Genomic DNA, 22,670 nt, shown 5'->3' with positions numbered 1-22,670 from the left:
TTTTGCCAGCAGGCACATCGATTCTTTTTTTTTTGTTAAATGACTGAAATAATGCACAAAAACAAATACATAAAAATCGGATCTACGTACCTGAGAAAAACACATTCAGTATAAAAACAGAATGACAGTGATTTATTTTTCTAGTTGCAGTGATACCATCATAATGAAACATGGCTGAGATGCCATTAATTTAATTTTCTTCCCATTTTTGACATTGATTCTGGACAAAAATATTATAGAGATACAGAGACTGTTGCTGAATGATGAAGTTGCATGTGAGTTAAAAATTTTCCTTTCTTGTCCAAACTGTGAAGATGACCTGCTTATATCTCCTGTGAATCACTTAGTCTTCTTGATCCTGCTCTGCTCTGTTGCAGTCCTTGAGAGCCAAGTTATTGATTGAAGACATTGTGCATAATAGATCATGAATGGCTCCATTTCCATCTCTAAGATGTCTACCTGATGCATAAAGCCTGTCTGCATGGTCATGGTTCAGACAGGCACAGACACATCTGATCCGTTAGTTAGTTATTAATTAAGGGCAAAATGCATAGTTACAAACAACAAACAGTATTTTACTTATTATGGATTTATTTATTATACACATATATTAGCTCATTTAAATAAAATCTCTACTGTTCTACAGCTCTAAATTTAGTTACAAGCTTAAAATATTAGCATTTTAGGAAATTAATCAGATTTTATCATGCTATATATTAATAAATGCATATACTGAGTACTTACAAATATCACTCTAACTCCCTGATGTTGTCAGCTGAGTTGTAATTTAAAGGTCTCATATTGTATGAAGTGAAATTTCTGTGTCTTTTTTTAATATAAAGTAGGTCTAGGTTCTATATTAATACTGTGACAGTATCAAAGTGCTCAGTCTTCTAGAAATGCACAAAGCCTGTATTCGTGCCCTAAAACGAGCCGTCAGGACTTACATAACTTTGTGATGTCACAACAAAGCAGTCACTGCGTTAAGCCATGCCCCAGGCTCAGCCCCCCCAGACCCACTGTCCAGCTTTGCAGGATTTAGAGCTGCAGAGAGAAGCCTGAGAGAGGAGATGTAAAACTACATTGAGATGGTTTTTGATTCTTAAAACCATGAATTTATCTTCTTATGGATATCAACGCTTCAAATAACACACAAGAAAAGTGTTGGATATGTGACCTTTTAAAATGTTAAAGATGAAAGAAAAACTTTGGGGTCACACCTGGGCACTGTCATAACATATATCTTAAAAAAGCTTTGTGAATAAACTGTTGAACAAGTTTTATAGGGTTACAATTGAAACTGACTTCAGAGGGTGAAACAACTGTGTAACAGTTTTAATTGCTCATGTGTTGCCATAGTAAATGTGCTCGCAAATCTGAAAGTGTCATCAGTAGCAGTAGCAGCTACTGTACTTTCATCCTCGCACACTGCGAGCACAGCCCAACACGCAAAGCCAAGATATCACTGGTGAGCATTTCATAAAAAATATTTCTGCGTGCAGGTTTGTCTCATGCCTTTGTGTTTCATCTCTTCTACAGGAGCGTTGTGGTTCCAGTCAAAAAGCCTCCTCCTGGCAGCCTGTCAGTCAACACGGTGGGCACACCCACCACCAGTGGAGCAGGCACTGCTGGCAGCACACCTAATATTTTTGCTGCTGCGACAGCAACGCCTAAGAGCATGATCAACACTACAGGTGAGAGATAACACACAGATATATAGCACTTATTACTTTACTCATATAGATGTTGGCGCTGCATCTGTTTGGTGTAATTTAAGGAGAAGCAGCAGACAGACACCTGCAGTATGACGGAGGTGTTTTGGAGAAAGACCTCAAGCATTTCAAAGGATGCTTGATGAAGCAGAATTTCTCCTGTTGATGCTTTTCTCTGCTTTCCTTTGACAGCCAGAACAAACCAGAACAGAGACAAACTGAACCAATAGTGGCAGCAGATCCTTTCAGGATCAGTTTTAGCCTAGTTAGTGTCCAAATGAACAAAGTTGCAGACAGCTCAGCAAAGTGTAAGATACCTTTAAGCCGTTAAAAAGTGAATAATTCAGCCAACTCCTATGCTGGATTGTTTGATACCCCCTGCAGGAAAAAAAAAACAGATGCAGAGAAAAATATGAATTAGGTATTCTTTGACCCAGATATGGTTTTAAATAGAAAGGAATGTAGGAGAACAAGATAAGAATCAAATACAGTTACATACACAGCTGACATGCAGATCAGTGCTGTTTCTACACAGCAACATACTCAGCAGCAGAGCGGATTTGTATTCAGGGCTTTGTCAGCCTGTCAGATGTATTGTACTGTATCATACATGCATAATGGACAAGGAAGGGATTTGTTCCCTGGAATGGATTCTGTATATTGATTGCAAAGCTATTTTCACAAACGGGGAACCATTAGCAGAAGACAAGCAGCTGCATGTCCAGTGAAATACAATCCAAATTGAATTTGGTCGCAGCTGATCAGGACATTAATACATTTCCTTTGTTATTGTGCTGCACGCTAATCTCTGTCCTGCTCGATTCATGTTGCTGTAATATCGGTCTTATTTCTCATCACTCTCCCTGCTGTTTCCCTGTCCCGCCCTAGGTGCCACAGACTCTGCCTCCTCTTCCTCCTCCTCCTCTTCGTCATTTGTCAACGGTGCAACTAGTAAGAATCTGCCAGCGGTGCAGACAGTGGCACCCATGCCAGAAGACACTATGGAGAATATGAGGTCAGCGCTTTCAGCACCACTAAGCTCTTAATCGCTTCGACCATTCACTTTCCTCCCGCTCTTTCTTTCTTTAGCTTTTTTTTTTTATCCCCCCTTCGTTGATTTGTCTGTTTTCTCGGGTGCCTGTCCCTTTTCCATTTTTATTCCTGTCCCTATTTCATTTCACACTTTGGTCTTCATCTCTTCCCAAAGAATTCCCGCCAGCAGTTCACTCTCACAGTCATTACTGATATTAGAGAACAACGTTAGATACGTTTTGTCTGGACGTGGAAACAAGAGGGGCACCTACATCCTCTTTGAGCCCTACAATAGGTAACAAAACCTGATATGAGTTATTTTTATGTTTTAATAATATCAGGAGTAATGTCAGCTAAAAAAATATTCTGATATGTTAAAATAAAGACAAAACTTCAGTTGCTAATTACTGGGTGACAAATGAAGTGAAGAATGAAATCAAAAGTCAGAGAAATGCCACTTCCACATTGACTGAACAGTTATAAAAAAAGAAAGATACTGGACTGATTGTGTTGTTGCTTTTTAAAGCTGATATCAACTAATAAAGATGAGCTATTAAAACAAAGTAAGTATTTATGTTCACATTCACCGCTCACACATCTTACTCAGTCTACACGATGGTGCTATTGATCCCTGATATGACAACTGTGTTTTAATGTCGCTATTACAATATATTGTAGAGTATGAAAATATCAGCAGTTATTAACGAAGCTTTAATTATCCCAACAGTTCAAGTGGATTTCAAAGTGCCTCTCATAAAAGTAAATCTGTTTTTATGTGTTTCCATATTCTAAGAGGCGTCTTGGCGCTCCCGAGTGAGATATAAGATGATCTGCGATGTGAGACTGGTAATAATGAGGAAATAGCTTTACAATGAGAAATAGTGAAGAAGTCTTTTGAGCATTGCAGCAGTTTGTACTGTAACATTTCTGTCCATGTCCTCTCTCCTCAGACGTGTTAGACAATCTGTTATAATGTGTGCCGATACGTGCGCGTCTAAGAGTGCACACGCACGTGAGTGGAGGGGTGCGTGCGTGCGCATGTGTTCCTTAATCAGTGTGCATGTCTGTACATGTGTGTTTGTGTGTGTGTGGTTTGTATTGCAGTGCCTATTGTGAGGTGGCGCAGTGTGCGCTACGCAGCGGTCAGACGCCCCCTGAGCTCAAGTCTTTTAGCTCTCTGGCAGGCTTCCAGGCAGCCCCCCGAGATGCAGGACAGTGTTTTAGGCAAGGAGATACTCGTCCTGTCCCCATGCCCCCCCAACCCAACCCAACCCCACCCCCACCCCCACCCCTTCTGCCCCACCTCCACCACACACCCTCTGCTACGCCCAGCCACTACTAAATGTTCCCAGAGTGCCATGCAAGAAAGGACAGACATCTTTGCTAACAGCTTCCAACACTTAGCATCACGTTTGCTTTAGGCCCGGCAGCTCATGTTTTCATAGTTTTTTTTTTTTAACAGCAACACAGTCGACTCTGTCACTTCTGGCATGGCCGTCTTCTCACACTAACCCCAAACTCCAGATCAGACTTGAGTCAAACCTTCTTTGCAAATAACTTCGGTTTGCTTAAACCGACCTGAGTGCTTGTTTTAACCTCCTGCTGCTCTGAGCAGGTTAAAACAAAATGACGATTTGTAAACACCAGTGACTCAGGTCTGCTTCAGAAGTCACATGCTTATAAGGCCAAGAAGACACACTTCACTGCCATCATGGCTGCTTTGCTGTATATTCGTCCTTCCTTACTCTCTCCATTTTTTAACTGAACATAGGGCAGAAAAATATTTTATCTACACCTGTACACACCCGAAGGCACCAATATGAAGATTAATAGTATTTATAGACAAGTCAAGATACGATATATATATTTCCCAGTGCAGTTTAAAATGAGGGCTGTTTTTTGGAGACTAAGCTTTCTTGCACTTTAACGTTCACTCATCTCACAAAGCCAAGTTATTTAGCAGAGCAATTAGTCTTTGAACTGTATCATCAATCAATACTAACCCAGGCATAGTGCTTCCATCTCCAACCATCATTACATTCTCTTTGATTCTGTGCATTTTTCGTGTCTTCTGTGTCCATTTCAGACATTTTTCTATTTCCTTCTCTTTGACCTCTCTCAGCCTCTCTCGCCCTTTCCTGTCTTGGCTTCTGTGTAATTTGTCTTCCCTTCTTCTCGCCCACCTCTGCTCATTTCTGTCTTGCATGTTTTTCTTCCTCCCTTTCTCGCCCACCGTATATCCCACCTGAGTTTTTCCCTCACATGCTCTTCTACCCTCATCTGGATGTTGCTTATTTTAATCTTCACTCCTATTTTCCCTTCATCTGTCTCTCACTGATTTTCCTGCCACAGTATCACCACCAAGCTGGAGCGCGCTCTGGAGAAAGTGGCCCCCTTGCTGAGGGAGATTTTCGTGGACTTCGCCCCCTTCCTGTCCAGGACACTTCTGGGTAGCCATGGGCAGGAACTGCTCATAGAAGGTACAGGTGCTGTACACGGCTCCTTTTTCTCTAACTGGCGTCTCTCTGTGGAGTCTCCCCATTCACTGTCCCTCACCGCGATGTGTGTGTGTGTGCGTGTGTGTGTGTGAGAAAGAAAAAGAATGTGTGAGAGAAAAGGAAACGAGCGAGTGTGTGATTAGTTGGGCGTGAATCGGTGAGTGAGTGAGTGTCTTTGAGCTGGCTGCTTCACTCATTCGTCAAGCAGGTATGAAGTCAGTATTTTGCACCATTTTCAATCAGCTAGTTAGGCAACGTCAACATTTTTAGATCAGTTTATGATGCGTTTTAGCATCAATGCTGCTGCTATTATAGACTGTACTAAATGTGATGCACCCCTCCCTCTGCCCACCTGCTTCCTGGCGTCCTGTTTTCGTGATCCACTGTCTCTATGTTGATCTCTCCCTCTCCTCACTCTCTGCTCCTCCCCCTCCTCTCTCTCACTCTCTCTCTCCCCCTCCCCCTGTCCTCTCTTTCTCTCTACTGTTTGTTCCTGTCTTCTCTGTGGCATGCTTTTTATAAACTCGACTACGATGACTGTAAACAACAGCAGAAACCACTGACACTACAGTGTCGTCTTTGATGATATTTTTGTGTTTCGCAGTGGTGTGTGTGTGTGTGTGTGTGTGTGTGTGTGTGTGTATGTGTGTGTGTGTGTGAGAGTGTGTGAGTGTGAGAGTGTGAGAGTGTATGTCAGAGAGAAAGGGAGAGATGCTCCTGACTGTGCAGTGTGTCTTTGTGCTGCAGGTCTGGTGTGTATGAAGTCTAGCACGTCAGTGGTGGAGCTCGTAATGCTGCTCTGCTCTCAGGTTAGTAACTCCTCCTCACGTCTCCTCTCTGCCTCTCTCTCTTTACTGTCCTCACACGTACGATCCATTTTGTCAAAGGCTGAAGAAGTTTTGGCACAGTTTTTGCCTTTTTAAAAAGACCTACATTAAATGGCTGAGTTGAATGCACACAGGAAGCTGTCGAGTTATTGATCTGCCCTCTGAGGCAGGGTCGACTGTGCAATGAGCGCACTGCAGGTGTAATATAATATCAGCTTATACGCATCCTCACGCATCATCATCATCATCAAGGGCTACAAACAGAATTTTCCATGTCAATCACATACACATAAACTTTTCCTGCTCTGGATTTTACTTTTAGGAACTAAATTAAATCACAAAAACAAGTAATTTCTAATGTTTGTGGGGTCATTTATCTTACTTGCATTCAAAGCCAGTATCTCCATTTTGTTTAATAATCCTTAAAAGCAGACAGCAAACAGGCACTTACCATTACAGAGCTTTCCCCTCATGGCGTCTTTTTCTTATCTCATGAAGTTTGTCTCCCAACTATTCTCTGTTTTGCTGGATTTTTGGTGCCTGTAAGAGCTCTTGTCTTTGGAGGAGCTCCTCAGTTCTTTCCTTCTTCTTTTTCTTTAACCCTTCTACCGTGGTCTCTTTGCTTTCTTCTCTCCCTCTTTTCCCTTCTCCATCTTCACCTGCACCATCAGACACCTCTCTGCCTTTCCGGTCCATTTCAACTGTTTCAGTGGAAGCTGCTTTCATCTTCTACCACTCTCTTGTACACTGCTGTTTCCTCTCACCACTCCCATTCCCTCTCCTCCACTCTCCCGGCCGGCTGCTCGTCAGCATGTATAGTATTACCCCCTGGCTCCGGCCTTGTCTGACATTAGAGGCTCAAGAGAGCAAACCCTAGCCCAGATATTGATCCTGTGGATGGGGGGGTGTGTAACGGGAGATGCTCCCATGTGTCCTTCACATCCTTAAGAGCTAGTGGAGCTAATGGAGCTCTGATAGTTTTAGGCTTTCAGCAACACTCTTATCCTGCTCAGAAGGCTCCACTCTCATATGCACAAACACATAAAACACTCACACACTCTGAGATGGGTGCAGTCTCATTGACAATTACAGAGCTCTTAAGATGTTTTGTCATCTGTATTTTCAGGTATTTTGTGCTAATGTACCTTCACACCAGCGATGGTAACTGAAATTAAATGAAATTATATTTTCCCTTGTATGAACATATTTTTATCTCTGTATTTACCAGCTGATTAACCACAACAACCTGCCCACGACTTTCAACCAGGATTGGATGATGTGACAATATATGCTGTGAAACAATAGAAATTTGCGAGGAATTTTACTGTGCAATTTAGTGTGTACCAACATGGCTCTGGTAACCACACACAATGCACATCAGGCCATTGCAGAAAATGCTACAAACTGATGAGTAGGGTGGCTTCATGACAATGTTGGATTTATAGGATTTTTGTTAGTAAGTACTTTCAAATTATTGGTATTTAATTCACGAGATGCAGATCTGGTTATTTAATCTACAAAAACAGTCAATAAAACTTCCAGAATATGTACGGCGTGTACGATGACAGGTTTAAACACTCATGCTCTCTGCTCCCTGATGTATTAACTCTGATGTGTCCTCTACACTTAGGAGTGGCAAAACTCTATTCAGAAGAACGCTGGACTGGCCTTCATTGAGCTCATCAATGAGGGAAGGTAATCCATCACGCTGACTGATTATCACCCGACGTAATTCCCTGTGATTCACACATTAACTCCAATACTGTTATCACTGCTTCACAACTAATGGGTATGATACAGCCCTAATGAGAACCTTACCAGGATAAGTGCACGGTGCCACATGTGTTGAGTAGGAAGTCAAGTCATTAGAGTGCAATTAAGTTCACTGCTGATTTGTGCTGCTCTATTTTCAGTGCCTGTAATCTTACATATCAAAAAAAAAAAAGACATGCACGTACTGTTTACCGACACATACATTCAGTGAGCCTCAGCAGCAAATCATGTCCTATTGATGTAATTTAGAAAAGCTTGAATTACTGTGGAGAACTTGCTTCACTTGCCTCCCAGTTCTTTCTAAACGGAGGTGTTGCTAACGCCTGTGATCTTTGTCACCTCCCCGTGTTTCTCGCCCCGTCACCAGGCTCCTGTGCCATGCCATGAAGGATCATATTGTGCGCGTTGCCAACGAAGCAGAGTTTATCCTGAACAGACAGAGGGCTGAGGACGTACACAAACACGCTGAATTTGAGGTAAGCCCACAGAGCGGCGCCGCTGTTTGACATCACGCGTGAGAGGTGAAAAGCCTTCGGAAACGCTGATCTGTTAACGCTCATTGTTTTTGCAGATTGTCACCAACACATATCTGGGCTTTGAGTAAATGATTGGCTCCAGTCAGTGCATTTACACTGATTTTCACACAGACTTTATGTTCTCATGCAACAAGAAGTGTATCAGGAGGACACTGTTCAGGCTCGTCTCCTGCTTTACAAAAACACAATGAATCTGCTGAGTACGTCTTAACTAATGAAGGAACGCAACAAATAGTCCTCCTGCATGTTCGTTTTTTAAATCACATTTTTAGAATACAAATTACTTTATCATTTTTTGCCAGTTTATTAGCGCTGACCGTTTAAATGAAAAATAAAAAGTCATAAAAACTATCAATTATGAACCAAGAGTTGATTTGTTGATTTTATTCACATACAGTAACTGTATAAGAAAACTAAGGATCCCTTAAACAACAGCTACACAGTTTCTAAATTACTTCAAACAAATCTTTGTCATTTCTGCCATTTCTTCTTATTCATGGGCTGAAATAAATGTAATAACAATAAATCTCTGATAAGCTAATTTTGACAGCTCTAGTCAGCAGGATACACTAGTGTTTAACTACATAAGTAGTTCTATCCTCTTCTGAAAAACGTTCTTACAATGTTCTGAAGACTTTGTTGGTTTCACCAAAAACTCAACAGACAGACGAACTGTACAGCAGCTGTCTCCTCGTCACCACAGTCCTCCTCATCTCTGACTATAATGCTCTTTGGTTTGTCTCTTCCTGTTTGACTCTGTACCGCCCACTCTCCCCCAGTCTAACTGCGCCCAGTACGCTGCGGACCGGAGAGAGGAGGAGAAAATGTGCGATCACCTCATCAGCGCAGCTAAGCACAGAGATCATGTGACAGCCAACCAGCTGAAACAGAAGATCCTTAACATCCTGACCAATAAGCATGGAGCGTGGGGGACGATGTCACAGAGGTGAGCCAAGCTACGTATCAAATTAAACTCGGGGACATTTTTAGATCACCATTACACAAGATGCACGGTTGAGTGCTTCATGCATATAATGAGAAAATGGTATCAGTATGTGTAGTGATTATTATTGCTATGTAAATACAGTAAAAGTATACTGTACATCATTTACACCATAACTTCATAGAGACAGGAGAGTGTCATCAGCTTCAGATCACAGACTCAGAATCATTTCAGCAAACACATTTATAAAACGCATTATGGTTTGTGTAAAGCAGGATTCATGAAACAATTGCATTTAACACAATTTATTGTCCATCAAGAGACCGATCTCCTTATTAAGCACACAATCATGCACTCGCATTACCTCAGTGATTGCTTGTCATTCACATCTGCCTCCAGGCTGGCAGCTCATCCAAAGACATGTAATTTAATTTGAGGACATGTGACATGCACCATCTGACGCCCGTCTTCCTCATGTCACTGTTGATGAAGTAAATTGCATACCATAACGTGCAGGCTGTTGATCAGCACCTCCTGCACACAGATGAAAAAATAATCAAAGTGAAATTGCATCTGTAGTAGATGATCATTTTAACGTTTGTTCACATCAGGCAAAAGTTCAGTCACACTTATGACTAAACCTTACTATTCATCTGTTCTCTCCATACAACCCCTTGGTTCTACAGGGTACTTTGTTTCTGTTTTATTTCCAGATGAGGAAGGGTTGTTTAAACTCGCGCCTGTGGTCAAATGCTGGCCCTTATCCAAATATAGGAGACCCTTTCTCTGTAGGAAATGAAAAAATGTAAAGTTACTCACCTTGGACTTAGTGCTTCCCACCACTAAAATAACTCCCCTTTTATGTCTTCAGCCAATTACATGACTTCTGGCGTCTCGACTACTGGGAGGACGACCTGCGGAGGAGACGGAGATTTGTGCGAAATGCCTTCGGATCCACCCACGCTGACGTGTCGCTCAAAGCTCTGGAGGACTACGGTGTGTAATGTGCACTAATGTAAACATGTTGTACTTGGTTGATGCCTGCTGTTTGCATACACACAACCCTTACGCGCACGCTCAAAAACACACAGGTACGGAAGAGGAAGAGGAGGGGCTTAAGTCCAAAAAGAATTTCCGCAGCCAGTCAGTGGTCGCCCAGAACCCAGAGGCGGAGTTAATGCTGGAGGGGGATGATGACGCTGTCAGCCTACTGCAGGAAAAAGAGATCGATAACCTTGCAGGTAAGATGCATACGCAGTTATGCACACACACAGAAACTATGCTACAGTGCAACTAAACCGCAAAATGTGTATGACTCTTATTTTTAGCACGTTTCCGTCCAAGACTTTTTACCTCCAAAGGCAAGTTGGACATTTGAAACCTCTGCAGCCACTCTAACCATCTGATGATTTGAGGCGATTATGTCATAATTTACTAAAAACTGATGCTCAGACCAAATACTTAATTTAATCCAGTGGTTCCTCTCTGACTTAAACACATGATTGGGTTGTTTACAACAGTAGGAAAGTAGAAGAAGCAAATAAATGATCAATCTTAACTAACCCGAAATGACTGTGTGACTTGTGTGTGATGATTGCTTATTACGATTGTGTATTATGAGCCTGTCAATGCTATGAATACTTAGCTACCTACCTGTGACTACCTAAAGAAGTAATACCAGAGTAATAACATTGCCCCCCCCCCCCCCCCCCCCCCCCCCACCCTCACCCCCACCCCAGGCCCTGTGGTTCTGAGTACTCCAGCTCAATTGGTCGCTCCAGTGGTGGTGGCTCGAGGCACTCTGTCCATCACTACTACTGAGATCTACTTTGAGGTGGATGAAGAGGATCCTGCATTCAAGAAGACTGATGCTAAAGTGAGGGCAAGCTGCCTTTCTTTATTATTGGTCAGGGCAGGGAAGGGGGAAAAAAGGTGTAGACCACATTCTCTGGGAGACAAGACAGATGGCTTAGGCTTGACAGTTGTTTACCTTTAGGATTCATTTGTATATATGGGTCTTTCTTTATGTTAAAATGTTTGTCTGGATGTCCATTCTCAACAGGTACTGGCCTACTCAGAGGGTCTGCACGGGAAATGGATGTTCAGTGAGATCCGAGCTGTGTTTTCCAGACGCTACCTGCTGCAGAATACTGGACTAGAGGTTTTCATGGCCAACAGAAGTAAGTCTGCAAATTTAGTATTACTTACATTAACCTACTCACATCTATTGATTTCTCAGCACTCCATCGGAAGGGTTACAAGGCCTATAGGGATTTTATTTAGACTTTATGCATCTGCTACCACAAGCCTAGAGGCATGAATCCGAGCCACTGATAATATTTATTGACAATTCGCCATCACTACAGCCAGCTAATCAAACCTATGAATGTTTTATAAGTTGCACGGCGGGTTCGCAAAAATACCAAACACAGTACGCAAGCAGCATATCTGCAAAGTTAAAAACCTTTTTTTTGCCATCGGTAATGATTGATTATTGCTAAAAAGACTTCAATTTAAAACAACTGAAACATCAGTGCCAGTAACTGTAAAGTTCAGCTGAGTTCAGTGAAGTAATTTCTTTGGTTTGTGAGGAATTAGAAATAAATAATGACTAAAAAAAATGATGTTTAAAAATGTTTAAAATTAGGCCATGCTACCAAGCAGTTCAGCATCAAACTTCATTCCTTTACCCACCAAGAGCTGTTTCCAGAGGTGGGAAGCAACGCCAGTGTTAACTCTTGTCTCTATCACGTCTTCTCTTCTACTAAAGTAAGCATGCTAACCAGCTAACCCCGGCCAGGGGTGTCACTTTCTGATTGCGACCCACTGTAGCCTCCAGTCTCCCTTAAAGACATGGCACTGCTAAGAGGGCAGATTATAACCTCTTGTCTCGTAAACACAACGATGGCCGAAGCTCGTCAAGTGACCAGCTCCCGGCAACAAACGACATTCAACGGAGAAGAGAAAACTTACAAATAGCTGCTTTAAAACATTGTTAGGATAAAAACACTTGAGTAGAGCACTGCAGATGCAGTAAGGGCAGAGTGAAGTGCACATTAATGGAGTGTAGCCTCTTGTGACGTTCCAACACTGTCATTCCCAGTATGATGATACTGCAATGGAGTGCTTTGTTATTGTCAGCTATAGTTCAGAATGAACAATAGTTCCAGTCCTTGTACTCAAAATAATGTCCCAGCATAAGATGTATAGCTGGTGTGATTTATTTTAAAGTTTGTACCAGTTCAACAGTAGTTGTTATGGTGAGTAATAGACTCTGTGTTTCCAACATGTTGACTTTATGTTGTCTCTTCCTCTCTCCAGCGTCTGTGATGTTTAACTTCCCTGACCAGGCCACAGTCAAGAGGGTGGTTTATAGTCTCCCACGGGTGGGGGTAGGAACGAGTTACGGCCTCCCACAGGCCAGGTAGGTGCAGTTCAACAGTTCACAGTTCTGTATTAAACGGCAGTTTTCTGGTTTGATTAAAAAGGAAATCAATTTCAATGTGTGTGTGTGTGTGTGTGTGTGTGTGTGTGTGTGTGTGTGTGTGTCCCAGGCGGATTTCCTTGGCCACCCCTCGTCAGCTCTTCAAGTCATCCAACATGACGCAGCGCTGGCAGAGGAGAGAGATCTCCAACTTTGAGTACCTCATGTTTCTCAACACTATTGCAGGTAAAGTCCACCCTCATTCCGCTAAGTCTGTTATTGTGAATCATAGCGTTTAAATAATAAATGAACCGGTTAGTAGTCAAACACACATCCCTCTTTAATGCGTCTCCCTTTTTCTCAGACCAAACATTTTAATCATTTGAAAGAATATTTTCCTAATTTTCTCACTTTCTGCTCTGTGGTATTGTTGTGGAACGTTTTGCTGTGACAATTTTAATAATACACCCTTATTTTGTTGCTCTGACAGTTTCCATTATGTTGTGTTGTGTTGTTCAAAAATAACTTCACAGCCAGACACTGCAGACTGGCCTTGTTTATATTTCTCCTCAAGTGCATGAATAAAGAATTCAGAAAGAGATTTTTCTTGAAAAGACCAGATAAGGAACCTGGTAGATTTGCTTAAGATGAACCTTTGTCAGTTATCAGCTCAGCAGTGTGGCCTGCAAATACATAGACATACAAAAACATATGAATAAATACGGCCACAATGACAATGGATGATGAACAAAATGAATGTAATGTAAAATGAATGGAAGTAATGAATTGAAAAATAATTACTGCAGCCATTTGCTATTTTATTTTGTTTCCTCTTTAATATGCTGGAACATTTCAATTTATATTAAGATATGTTACATTATAGATTGATATGTGTATGTAATAGAAATGCAGAATGAGTTTCTAGTTCACCTCTTGATAAATGGCACCCAGTGAAATTTATAAAAATATAAGCCTTTGCGTATGCTGGCAGCTAGCAGTTTGTCAACAGCTTGCACTCTTAATGTCTCTCTCTGTTTGATCCTCTTTTATCACACTAACATACGACCTTGGTTGGCATAATTGGCACTCAATCTTAGCTCAGAAGTTAGGGTTTGACCATGAGCCTGACTTATTGTGGGCAGAGATTTTGAAGCCTGAAAATGAGTGGCAGCGGTGCTGTAAATCACTTTTTTTTTTAACCGTATTATAGTAGAGATTCATCTGATAATGTCAGAGTCAGAGTGATTACAGTAGACATGCTGTGTATCCATATCATATCTGTTCTAACAAGACTAACGCAGCATAGGGTATCACAGTATTGGGCCATCTCGTGACTCAGCTATGTCATATCTAAATTTCCACTCAGTCGTTTTTTCCTCTCCCGTGCATCTTTTGTCCCTGCAGGGAGGACCTACAATGATCTGAACCAGTACCCTATCTTCCCCTGGGTCTTGACTAACTATGATTCAGAGGAACTCGATCTCACTCTGCCTGGCAACTTCAGAGACCTCTCCAAGGTTAGAGCACTCAGACGCACATTACTCACTGCACTTTTTCCATTGAATTGTTCATGTGATACTAATACCATGAAGCAAAAAAAATGTTTAAAAAGAAAAAAAAAAAGGTCATATTCTGTACTGAGGTTTAGCAGGAAAAATGCATTCGCTCTTCCTACAGAGCATCAAAATGGACATGATCGTTTTTATTTTATTGCCCACGCTCTGATCATTGACGTAAGTTAACTATTTCTCTCTGGTCTCTTTTAGCCAATCGGTGCACTGAACCCCAAGCGAGCAGCGTTCTATGCAGAGCGCTACGAGACATGGGACGACGACAGCACGCCTCCTCACCACTACACCACCCTGTACTCCACTGCTCATTCAACACTGATGTGGATGCTCAGAATAGTGAGTACCTACTTAAGACACTTACAAACTACAACCCTCAGCGGCTGTTTGAAGACACGCCGGACACAAAGGCCTTCTTTTGAAATGAATGTATCTGCTCTCGTGCCTGTAGGAGCCTTTCACCACATTTTTCCTCAACGCCAATGAGAGCAAGTTCGACCATCCGGAGAGGGCCTTCTCTGGCATCGGCCGCTCGTGGAGGAACTGCCAGAGGGACACGGCTGATGTCAAGGTGACTGTTCCTGACGGGCTGAAGTGACGGGCTAAGATCATTGGAAATCAGTCAGTGCTGAGACACTGAAAACACAAAGACACTAAGCACTAAAAGTAGTGTGATTTCAGCTAAATAGGTTAAATGCTTTTAGTGTTTGAAAACATATTGCTGCTAGTTTTGATTTAAATGCCGTTAAATGTATGAGGGGTCTCAGTAACTGTACTTGAAGATCCACACATTGTTTAAAGCCTGTGTGTCAGAATTCCACACAGGGTCTCAATGTTATTTTTTTTTTTTTCCTACAGTCATACACATGTAAGAAATTTATTTTGGTAATTTTTTTTACTTAAGTCAAATCAGTCCATGATCAATTCTTTAATGCACCTAAAGTAACTTCTTTCTCAGTTTGGAAATGAGTTTATCACTGAAAGTATAAAAATGTCTGGAGGGAATGATTTAAATATTGGTTGTGTGTGTGTGTGTGTGTGTGTGTGTGTGTGTGTGTGTGTGTGTGTGTGTGTGTCAGCTTTGATAAACTGCTAATTACAGTTTATTTCTTTTATATCCTCACACATTTTGTGACAATCAATAACAATTGTAGGAAGGTAATCATTTTTCCGTGAATCTCCTGTGTCATTTAGGAGCTGATCCCAGAGTTCTACTATTTGCCGGAGATGTTCGTCAACAGTAATGAGTATGAGCTCGGGATGCGTGATGATGGGGTCCCTGTGTGTGATGTGGAGCTTCCCGCCTGGGCCAAGAAACCAGAAGACTTTGTCCGCATTAACCGGATGGTGAGAGACATAGGCGGTCTTTTTTGGAAAATAAAAAAGCTAAAAGAAAAGTTTGTTGTCTCTGCCTTGAAATCCACTGAAGAGACATTGAACATATTCTTTAACTCGTTCTGTCTCTCTCCAGGCGTTGGAGAGCGAGTTTGTGTCGTGCCAGCTTCACCAGTGGATCGATCTAATATTTGGCTACAAGCAGCGAGGGCCAGAAGCGGTCCGAGCCCTCAACGTGTTCAACTTCCTGTCCTATGAGGGAGCAGTCAACCTTGACAATTCTGATTCTGCGCAACGAGAGGTTGGTTTCCAACACATCACTGTTGTTTGAGTCAGAAATGGATTATTACAGTGCAGGAATCTCCCCCTCATTCTCACAATACATCTGCAAGCTTTCTTCAGGCAGTAGCTTCAGATTAATTCAGTGTTTAAAGAGAGAAATAGATACTAGATAATTATTTAGGGAATGTAAAGTAAAAGAAAGTGAAGGGGGATGAACATCTTGGTTTTTATATTTCTCAAAAGTGTGTGACCTTCCTCATCATCTCTGTCTCTCTGACTGCAGGTCATTGAGATGCAGATCCAGCTCTGCGGTCAGATCCCCTCCCAGCTGCTGATAGAGCCACACCCACCTCGCTCCTCCGCCATGCACCTGGTGAGAAAACCAAGCAAATTTGACCTCAGTTTTGAGTTTGGCAGTCACACTCTCTATAAAAGCTGTGCACACGTCAGACCTCAGCTGCAGAGATTTACTGTATATGGTCATTTTTACCAAGGCTGTTGCTGAGATAACTTTAAGAAAAGGAGGAGAGCTTTTTTTTTTTTCTTAATTTGCAGGTTCAAAGGTTTGTATGTGCAGATATTGGACTTTCTTATTTTTTAACACCTTATACACCAGTTAATATTAGTCTGCATAATCCACTGATATGAATGGTTTTCATCACCAAGGTGAATGGATTTGTGAAATTGTATTACATACAAGTGTATGTAACGATGCTCTTTTGAAACAAGTTCTGCCCTGGTGTCAGCCTCTCTGTCCTCCCTGCTACCCTCAGCAGCACGAGGCCTCAGTGTCTCCACATCAGAGCCATCCATGTCCCAACCCAAACCTGTCAGTCCTCAACCCAGACCAACCAGTGCCTCCATCTCCTCTCCTGAGCCTAGAGCCCCCCTCAGTGTGTGTACCTGCTCTGACCCTGTGCTCCCACTAATATACCTTTTCCCTTCCCTCCCCCCTGTCCCATCTGTTCTGTCTTTCCCTCTCCCTCCGTCTCCATCCTCCCCCTCCCCTCCTCTCCTCTCCTCTCCTCTCCTCTCCTCTCCTCTCCTCTCCTCTCCTCTCCTCCTGACCTTCCCTCCTCGCTCTGCCCTTCTCTCTTCCTCTCCATCTCTGTCCCTATCTCTTTCTCTGTCTGTCTCACCAGTGTTTCCTTCCCCAGAGCCCTCTGATGTTTAAGGATCAGATGCAGCAGGATGTCATCATGGTGCTCAAGTTCCCCTCCAACTCCCCCGTCACACACGTCGCAGCCAACACGCTCCCCCACCTCAGCATACCGGCAGCCGTCACTGTCACGTGTAGCCGGCTGTTTGCAGTCAACCGCTGGCACAACACAGTCGGTGAGTGTTGAAGGGAATTAATGTGTAGAATGCAGCTGGATACTCTTACCGTGAGCTGGTTTCTATGGCAATACAAATAACATGACATTACATCTATTGCCATTTAGCTATGATAACCAAATCCATTTAAGCGTGGACCTGAAATCCTCAATGGACACATTTTTCAAGTTATACAACAAGAATGGAGCATGGCTGTACATTGTCTTAACAAATAAACAGTTATCATCTATGTAGTTGTCGACACATTCTACTCAGTGAACTGTAACTACCAACAGTACATTAAAAAGCTTCACACCAGTGCTTTCACTTATTTAGGAGAAAATGCTACTGGATTTTTGAGCATTTTTTTGAAGCTTCACTACATCAATCCCTTTGATATTATAGTAACATACAGGGTTTGGAACGATGTTGAAATGATTGGTTGTTTAATCTGTCAAAAAACAACAGCAGGTTGCATTTGCTGGTTTTTTCTATTTTTATAAATGGACTCATTTCTGTTTTTTTAGATGATGGATCAGACTTATGCAATTTAAGAACATGGCTTAACTGGCAAACAGTTAAGACAATTTATGGAAGCCTGTAATGCTCGTACACTCAGTGAGATGTTAGTTCATGTCAGTGGTAGTTACTCAGCCCATAGTTTTTGGTTTTGTTGTATTGGATTGTATCGTTTTAGTTGTTACTCTGATTTTATCCACACCCTGTATGTTGACATAATAATATTTCTTTGATTGAAGCCATAATTAACCTCATTAATTGCCTCATTAGCACAGCCGGCTAGGTGTAATTAACTTTAGTAAAGTGATTATGGAGGGTCACGAGGCAGTTTTGTTATTGATTACTTATTTTTAGAAGCTGCGACAGGGTAGTGTTTTCACCTTGTGAGTTTTTGTGTGCTCTTCTGATTTTGAAGATAATAATAATAATAATGATAATGAAATGTAGTAATGACTACTGAGTGCTTATGGATCGGAACATCAACATGTTGATGTGCGTCGCGGTCTGTGTGATCCCATCTCTTGATGGTCTTAGTTCTAACACAAGTCTGCATCAGAGCTGTGGTCACAGAGCACTTGACCAGTTGATTCTATGAGAGGATGTAGTTCAGCATTCACCCTTCACTGTTTTATGTATATGTACGTGTGCGTACAGACCTATGACTCTCTGTAATGTTTGATCCCCCACCCTTCAGGCCTCCGTGGAGCTCCAGGATACTCCCTAGAACAGGCTCATCACCTGCCCATTGAGATGGACCCTCTGATAGGTCAGTGCACAAACATGTCCACAGCAGATTTTGCTGGTCTGACATTTTGGTAATTAAAATAATACAAAGAACGTCCATCCAGATGTGTATATAAAATACGCAACTGTAGAACGATCTTAAATTACAGTCAAAATTACTAATTAACATAATGATATTAAGGACACCGTTTTCTATGAGTAGACTGCAGTGTTGTTGACACTTCAGTCACTGACCTGAGCTAGGAATAATCCAGAAAGGTTAAAGGAGTTCATCACATTAACTTATTAATGGTACTGCATCAGTATGACCTCATTAACCTACATTATCTCTGTTCACCCATGTAGCAAACAACTCAGGCGTGAACAAGCGTCAGATCACTGACCTGGTGGACCAGAGCATCCAAATCAACACACACTGTTTTGTGGTTACCGCCGACAACCGCTACATCCTGGTCTGCGGCTTCTGGGACAAGAGCTTCCGTGTTTACTCCACTGAAACCGGTAGGTTTTGTATTATTTATTTTAATGTTGGGGATTATGTACAGTAGAAATTTACTGTAAGCTGCTGTCTGTGATTGTGTCAGAGGTCTGACTTTAAATGTAGATGATGTAGACTCGTCCATTTGTGGTTTTGTTTATATTTATTGTTTTAGAGGAGATTTGGAGCTAAATAAGCAGTGTTGTACTTATTAGTCCAGGATTTAAAGGTCACTAATCTGCTTCTTTAACCTGTCATCTTGAAGATAATTTTTATTTGGGAAGTTACACAACCGTGGCCTTCAAAAATAAGAGTAGAGGGCACACACAGACTCAGGCGTCTTCCTCCTTCCTCTCCACAGGAAAGCTGACCCAGATAGTTTTTGGCCACTGGGACGTGGTGACGTGTCTCGCTAGGTCAGAGTCCTACATCGGAGGAGACTGCTACATCGTGTCAGGCTCCAGAGATGCCACTCTTCTTCTGTGGTACTGGAGCGGACGACACCACATTATAGGGGACAACCCTAACAACAGTGAGTGGCAGCTTGGTGTGAATGTTTGCTTGTCTCTGCCTGCGCAGGAGACCAGAGGTTTGTGGAGATGTGTCTCTCACTGTGTTTTCTCCTCCAGGTGACTATCCTGCTCCCAGGGCAGTACTGACAGGACATGACCACGAGGTGGTGTGTGTGTCTGTCTGTGCAGAGCTGGGATTGGTCATCAGTGGAGCTAAAGGTCTGTGTCTCTCCTTAGGTCTGTCTGTGCCCAACAGATATTTTAATTTTACATTTAGATTTTTGACACACATCAATATACAACATCAACATGGAGATTGCCCTGAAAATATAACATTTATTCTACATGTCATTGTTTCCATACACTGACCTCACAACATTTAGGTGAACTCTGCCATCACCAAAACTGTATGATTTAAAAAAAAAAAAAAAAAAAAAAGGCTTTTCCACTAACTTGCTTCGGTCTTGCTCTTCAGAGGGGCCGTGCCTGGTCCACACTATCACAGGGGACCTTCTTAGGGCCCTGGAGGGGCCAGAGCTGTGCCAACGGCCCCGCCTCATCTCAGTGTCCAGCGAAGGCCACTGTATCATCTACTATGAGAGAGGCCGCTTCTGCAACTTCAGCATAAACGGAAAACTGCTGGCACAAATGGAGGTCAACGATTCCACAAGGGTAAGGCCGCTGGAGTTGATACTGTTTATGTCAACATAATGTAATGTTATTTTTTTTTGTAAACAATTCAGTACACTGTTGTCCGACACTGGAGCCTTTGAACCTCTTATAACCTCCCTCTCCTCTCGTGTCCTTCTCTCCAGGCGATCCTGTTGAGCAGCGACGGGCAGAACTTGGTGACCGGAGGTGATAACGGAGTTGTGGAGGTGTGGCAGGCGTGCGACTTCAAACAGCTTTACATCTACCCAGGCTGCGATGCCGGCATCCGTGCCATGGACCTGTCACACGACCAGAGGTAAAACAGACAGCGTGCCACTGTGACAGACAGAAGTAGATGCAGACAGTGGGACCATTCGGAAGAAGGCAGCCAAACTTCAGGGCTGTGTTTTCTTAAGGACGGCTGAAAACTGGGTCACCTTCGAGGGGACAGCAGAGAATATTAATGATCAGACGTGTGGCAGTTATTTTGGCCAAACCTCACATGATTTCTCAGGCCCAGGGAAATTAGTATTTAGAGAATGTGTATAATTTCATTTACAGATGTGACTTTGTGTGTGCTCTGCTCTCAGGACCCTGATCACTGGCATGGCGTCCGGCAGCATTGTGGCATTCAACATAGACTTCAACCGCTGGCACTACGAACACCAGAACAGGTACTGAGGTGGGACAGCTTGAGGACGAGGAGGGTGAAGAGGAAAGAGGAACAAGAGGGGAAGGAGACGATGCAGTCTGCTGTGTATCTGCAACGCGGGGAAACTACAGGTTCTGAGAGGAAGGAAAAACAAGTACCGGACCTTAGGCTCTATTCCGTTGAGAAGTTTACTTGATTTGAGGATGCGGCAGCGCTGCTGGAAATAACTTCCTCTGTGCTTACGTGTAAGTACACGCACGTGTGTAACCACAGACACATAATACCCCGAAGATACACACCAAAACCTGCTAATAAAATAGACAGACTGCAGAATGGGGGGAAAAGAGCAAGTCAAGCAGACCTTGTAGAGGTCGATCATATCCGTACCACTCACAGGACTGGTGCAGTTGCTGTTGCTGGTACGCTTAATGCTTCACAGACAATGAACCTAAGTTTTATTTTCTCTTTTCTTTTTCTTGTTTTAACCTTTTTGTTCCTTACTTTTGGAGTTCCATCTGGGAAATATTTGGGTGGACTATGAATTAAGACTCCTTCAATGTGTCTAAACTGATTAGAAATGGTCAGAAATGAACCAGCCCCACCCACTATTCAAAAACCGGTGCTATTGGCTTGATCTTAAATTCGCCCTTGAAAAATTGCCGGGGGTATGATTTTATTTTATTTTATCTCATTTGATTTTTATCAGGTTTTTATTTCCTTTTCTAATGTTAATTTAATTTTTTTTTTTCCTCTTTACCCGCAGCAGGGTTAGGTTTGATTTTTATGTAAATAAGGCTCTGCTTCCTTCAGAGTCTACACTTGTTCTTTCACTACACAAACTGCGCTTATCACCTTTAATTTATTAATGACTTGCTGTATGTAAAATATTGTGTAATAATTATTATAATGTTGACAAGACTGATGGTAATAACGGCAGTGTCAAGGATGGTGATGGGTTTTGCCAGAGATGGTGATGATGATGAGGTCTTGCCCAGTGCCACCATGGATGACAACCACGAGACTGACATGATTTCCTTTGTATATTTGGTGATTGTTTTGTCAAATATGTACATAGAGTCTTGGTTCAGGCTTGGTGGGAGACTAAAATCAGCTGAATAAGACTGAAACCGCAAAGGAAACCTTCACTTACCCACATTTGTTGATTATTTAAAAAAAGAGAATCAAATCAATGTAAAAGTTTGTTTTGTATTTGCACTTTGCACCAATCACATATCATTATTTATTAGCTTGGTTCTTTCTGGTCGGCTGCCATTTTGTTTCGGTCCATTTTCCCTACGGGATTATTTGTGCATTGATGTTTGTATTTAAAACGTTGAGCTCATGTGTGATTATTAAGTTTTACAACCTCACAGTTGTAAGCAATATCATGATTCTGTAGCTGATAGAGGTGGGGAGGAGGGCGGAGAGGGGATGACGTGTGAGATGTACTGTATGTGTGAAGCCATCTTGATCAAATGCGCACATGCACATACTCTATCGACAGGTTCAACTTACGTATCCAAAAAAAGGTTAAATATTTTTGGATCTATGAAACCCTAAAAACTATTGTATTCATGTTTTATTGCAAAGATGTAAAATATGACATGTGTGAGTTAAAAAAAAAAAAAAAATCATGATAAGAAAAATAAAATATGCAAAGAATTTGATGACTTGACTTTTCATTGGGCAAAATATTTCTTCTCTTGTGCTTCATGACAACAGAGAGCGAGACACCAAGGATGTCTCATTGTAAAGGAATCTTTGTTAATAAGATGATTTCAAGAGGCCCTTCAGATAATGACCACTGCTGAACTACTTGCAACACTGTGATTTTCATTCCAGATGTCTGTTAGTATCCGTCATGTTCTGC

The 22,670-nt window shown here is 42.1% G+C and overlaps 1 protein-coding gene across 17 annotated transcripts in view; it reads left to right on the top strand.

Moving 5' to 3' along the window:
• The window catches only part of nbeaa (neurobeachin a), a 91,839-nt gene extending 69,372 nt beyond the window's left edge, over window positions 1–22,467 (top strand). For 5 of the 17 annotated variants that reach the window (XM_071505965.1, XM_071505960.1, XM_071505959.1 and 2 more), the window contains 28 exons: window positions 1,540–1,694; window positions 2,601–2,727; window positions 3,849–3,968; window positions 5,097–5,230; window positions 5,990–6,051; window positions 7,700–7,764; window positions 8,210–8,318; window positions 9,158–9,324; window positions 10,193–10,317; window positions 10,413–10,562; window positions 11,061–11,197; window positions 11,384–11,501; window positions 12,643–12,745; window positions 12,876–12,991; window positions 14,150–14,262; window positions 14,512–14,652; window positions 14,765–14,884; window positions 15,508–15,660; window positions 15,785–15,949; window positions 16,214–16,303; window positions 17,073–17,265; window positions 18,458–18,529; window positions 18,853–19,008; window positions 19,347–19,517; window positions 19,615–19,716; window positions 19,973–20,169; window positions 20,313–20,464; window positions 20,739–22,467. In XM_071505965.1, the coding sequence (XP_071362066.1) occupies window positions 1,540–1,694; window positions 2,601–2,727; window positions 3,849–3,968; window positions 5,097–5,230; window positions 5,990–6,051; window positions 7,700–7,764; window positions 8,210–8,318; window positions 9,158–9,324; window positions 10,193–10,317; window positions 10,413–10,562; window positions 11,061–11,197; window positions 11,384–11,501; window positions 12,643–12,745; window positions 12,876–12,991; window positions 14,150–14,262; window positions 14,512–14,652; window positions 14,765–14,884; window positions 15,508–15,660; window positions 15,785–15,949; window positions 16,214–16,303; window positions 17,073–17,265; window positions 18,458–18,529; window positions 18,853–19,008; window positions 19,347–19,517; window positions 19,615–19,716; window positions 19,973–20,169; window positions 20,313–20,464; window positions 20,739–20,829 (3,604 nt within the window). In that variant the 3' untranslated portion in view covers window positions 20,830–22,467. The remainder of the gene's footprint in view (window positions 1–1,539; window positions 1,695–2,600; window positions 2,728–3,848; window positions 3,969–5,096; window positions 5,231–5,989; window positions 6,052–7,699; window positions 7,765–8,209; window positions 8,319–9,157; window positions 9,325–10,192; window positions 10,318–10,412; window positions 10,563–11,060; window positions 11,198–11,383; window positions 11,502–12,642; window positions 12,746–12,875; window positions 12,992–14,149; window positions 14,263–14,511; window positions 14,653–14,764; window positions 14,885–15,507; window positions 15,661–15,784; window positions 15,950–16,213; window positions 16,304–17,072; window positions 17,266–18,457; window positions 18,530–18,852; window positions 19,009–19,346; window positions 19,518–19,614; window positions 19,717–19,972; window positions 20,170–20,312; window positions 20,465–20,738) is intronic. The other 12 variants (XM_071505969.1, XM_071505968.1, XM_071505962.1 and 9 more) reach the window with 6 other exon arrangements.
• Window positions 22,468–22,670: the final 203 nt, after the last annotated feature.

Source organism: Trachinotus anak, unplaced genomic scaffold, assembly GCF_046630095.1.
Source record: "Trachinotus anak isolate AG129_WGS33_773 ecotype Australia unplaced genomic scaffold, CSIRO_AGI_Tana_v1 ptg000020l, whole genome shotgun sequence".
NCBI lineage: Eukaryota > Metazoa > Chordata > Actinopteri > Carangiformes > Carangidae > Trachinotus > Trachinotus anak.
Note: the sequence above shows the minus strand (reverse complement) of the source record. Positions and strands in the feature narration are given on the sequence as shown.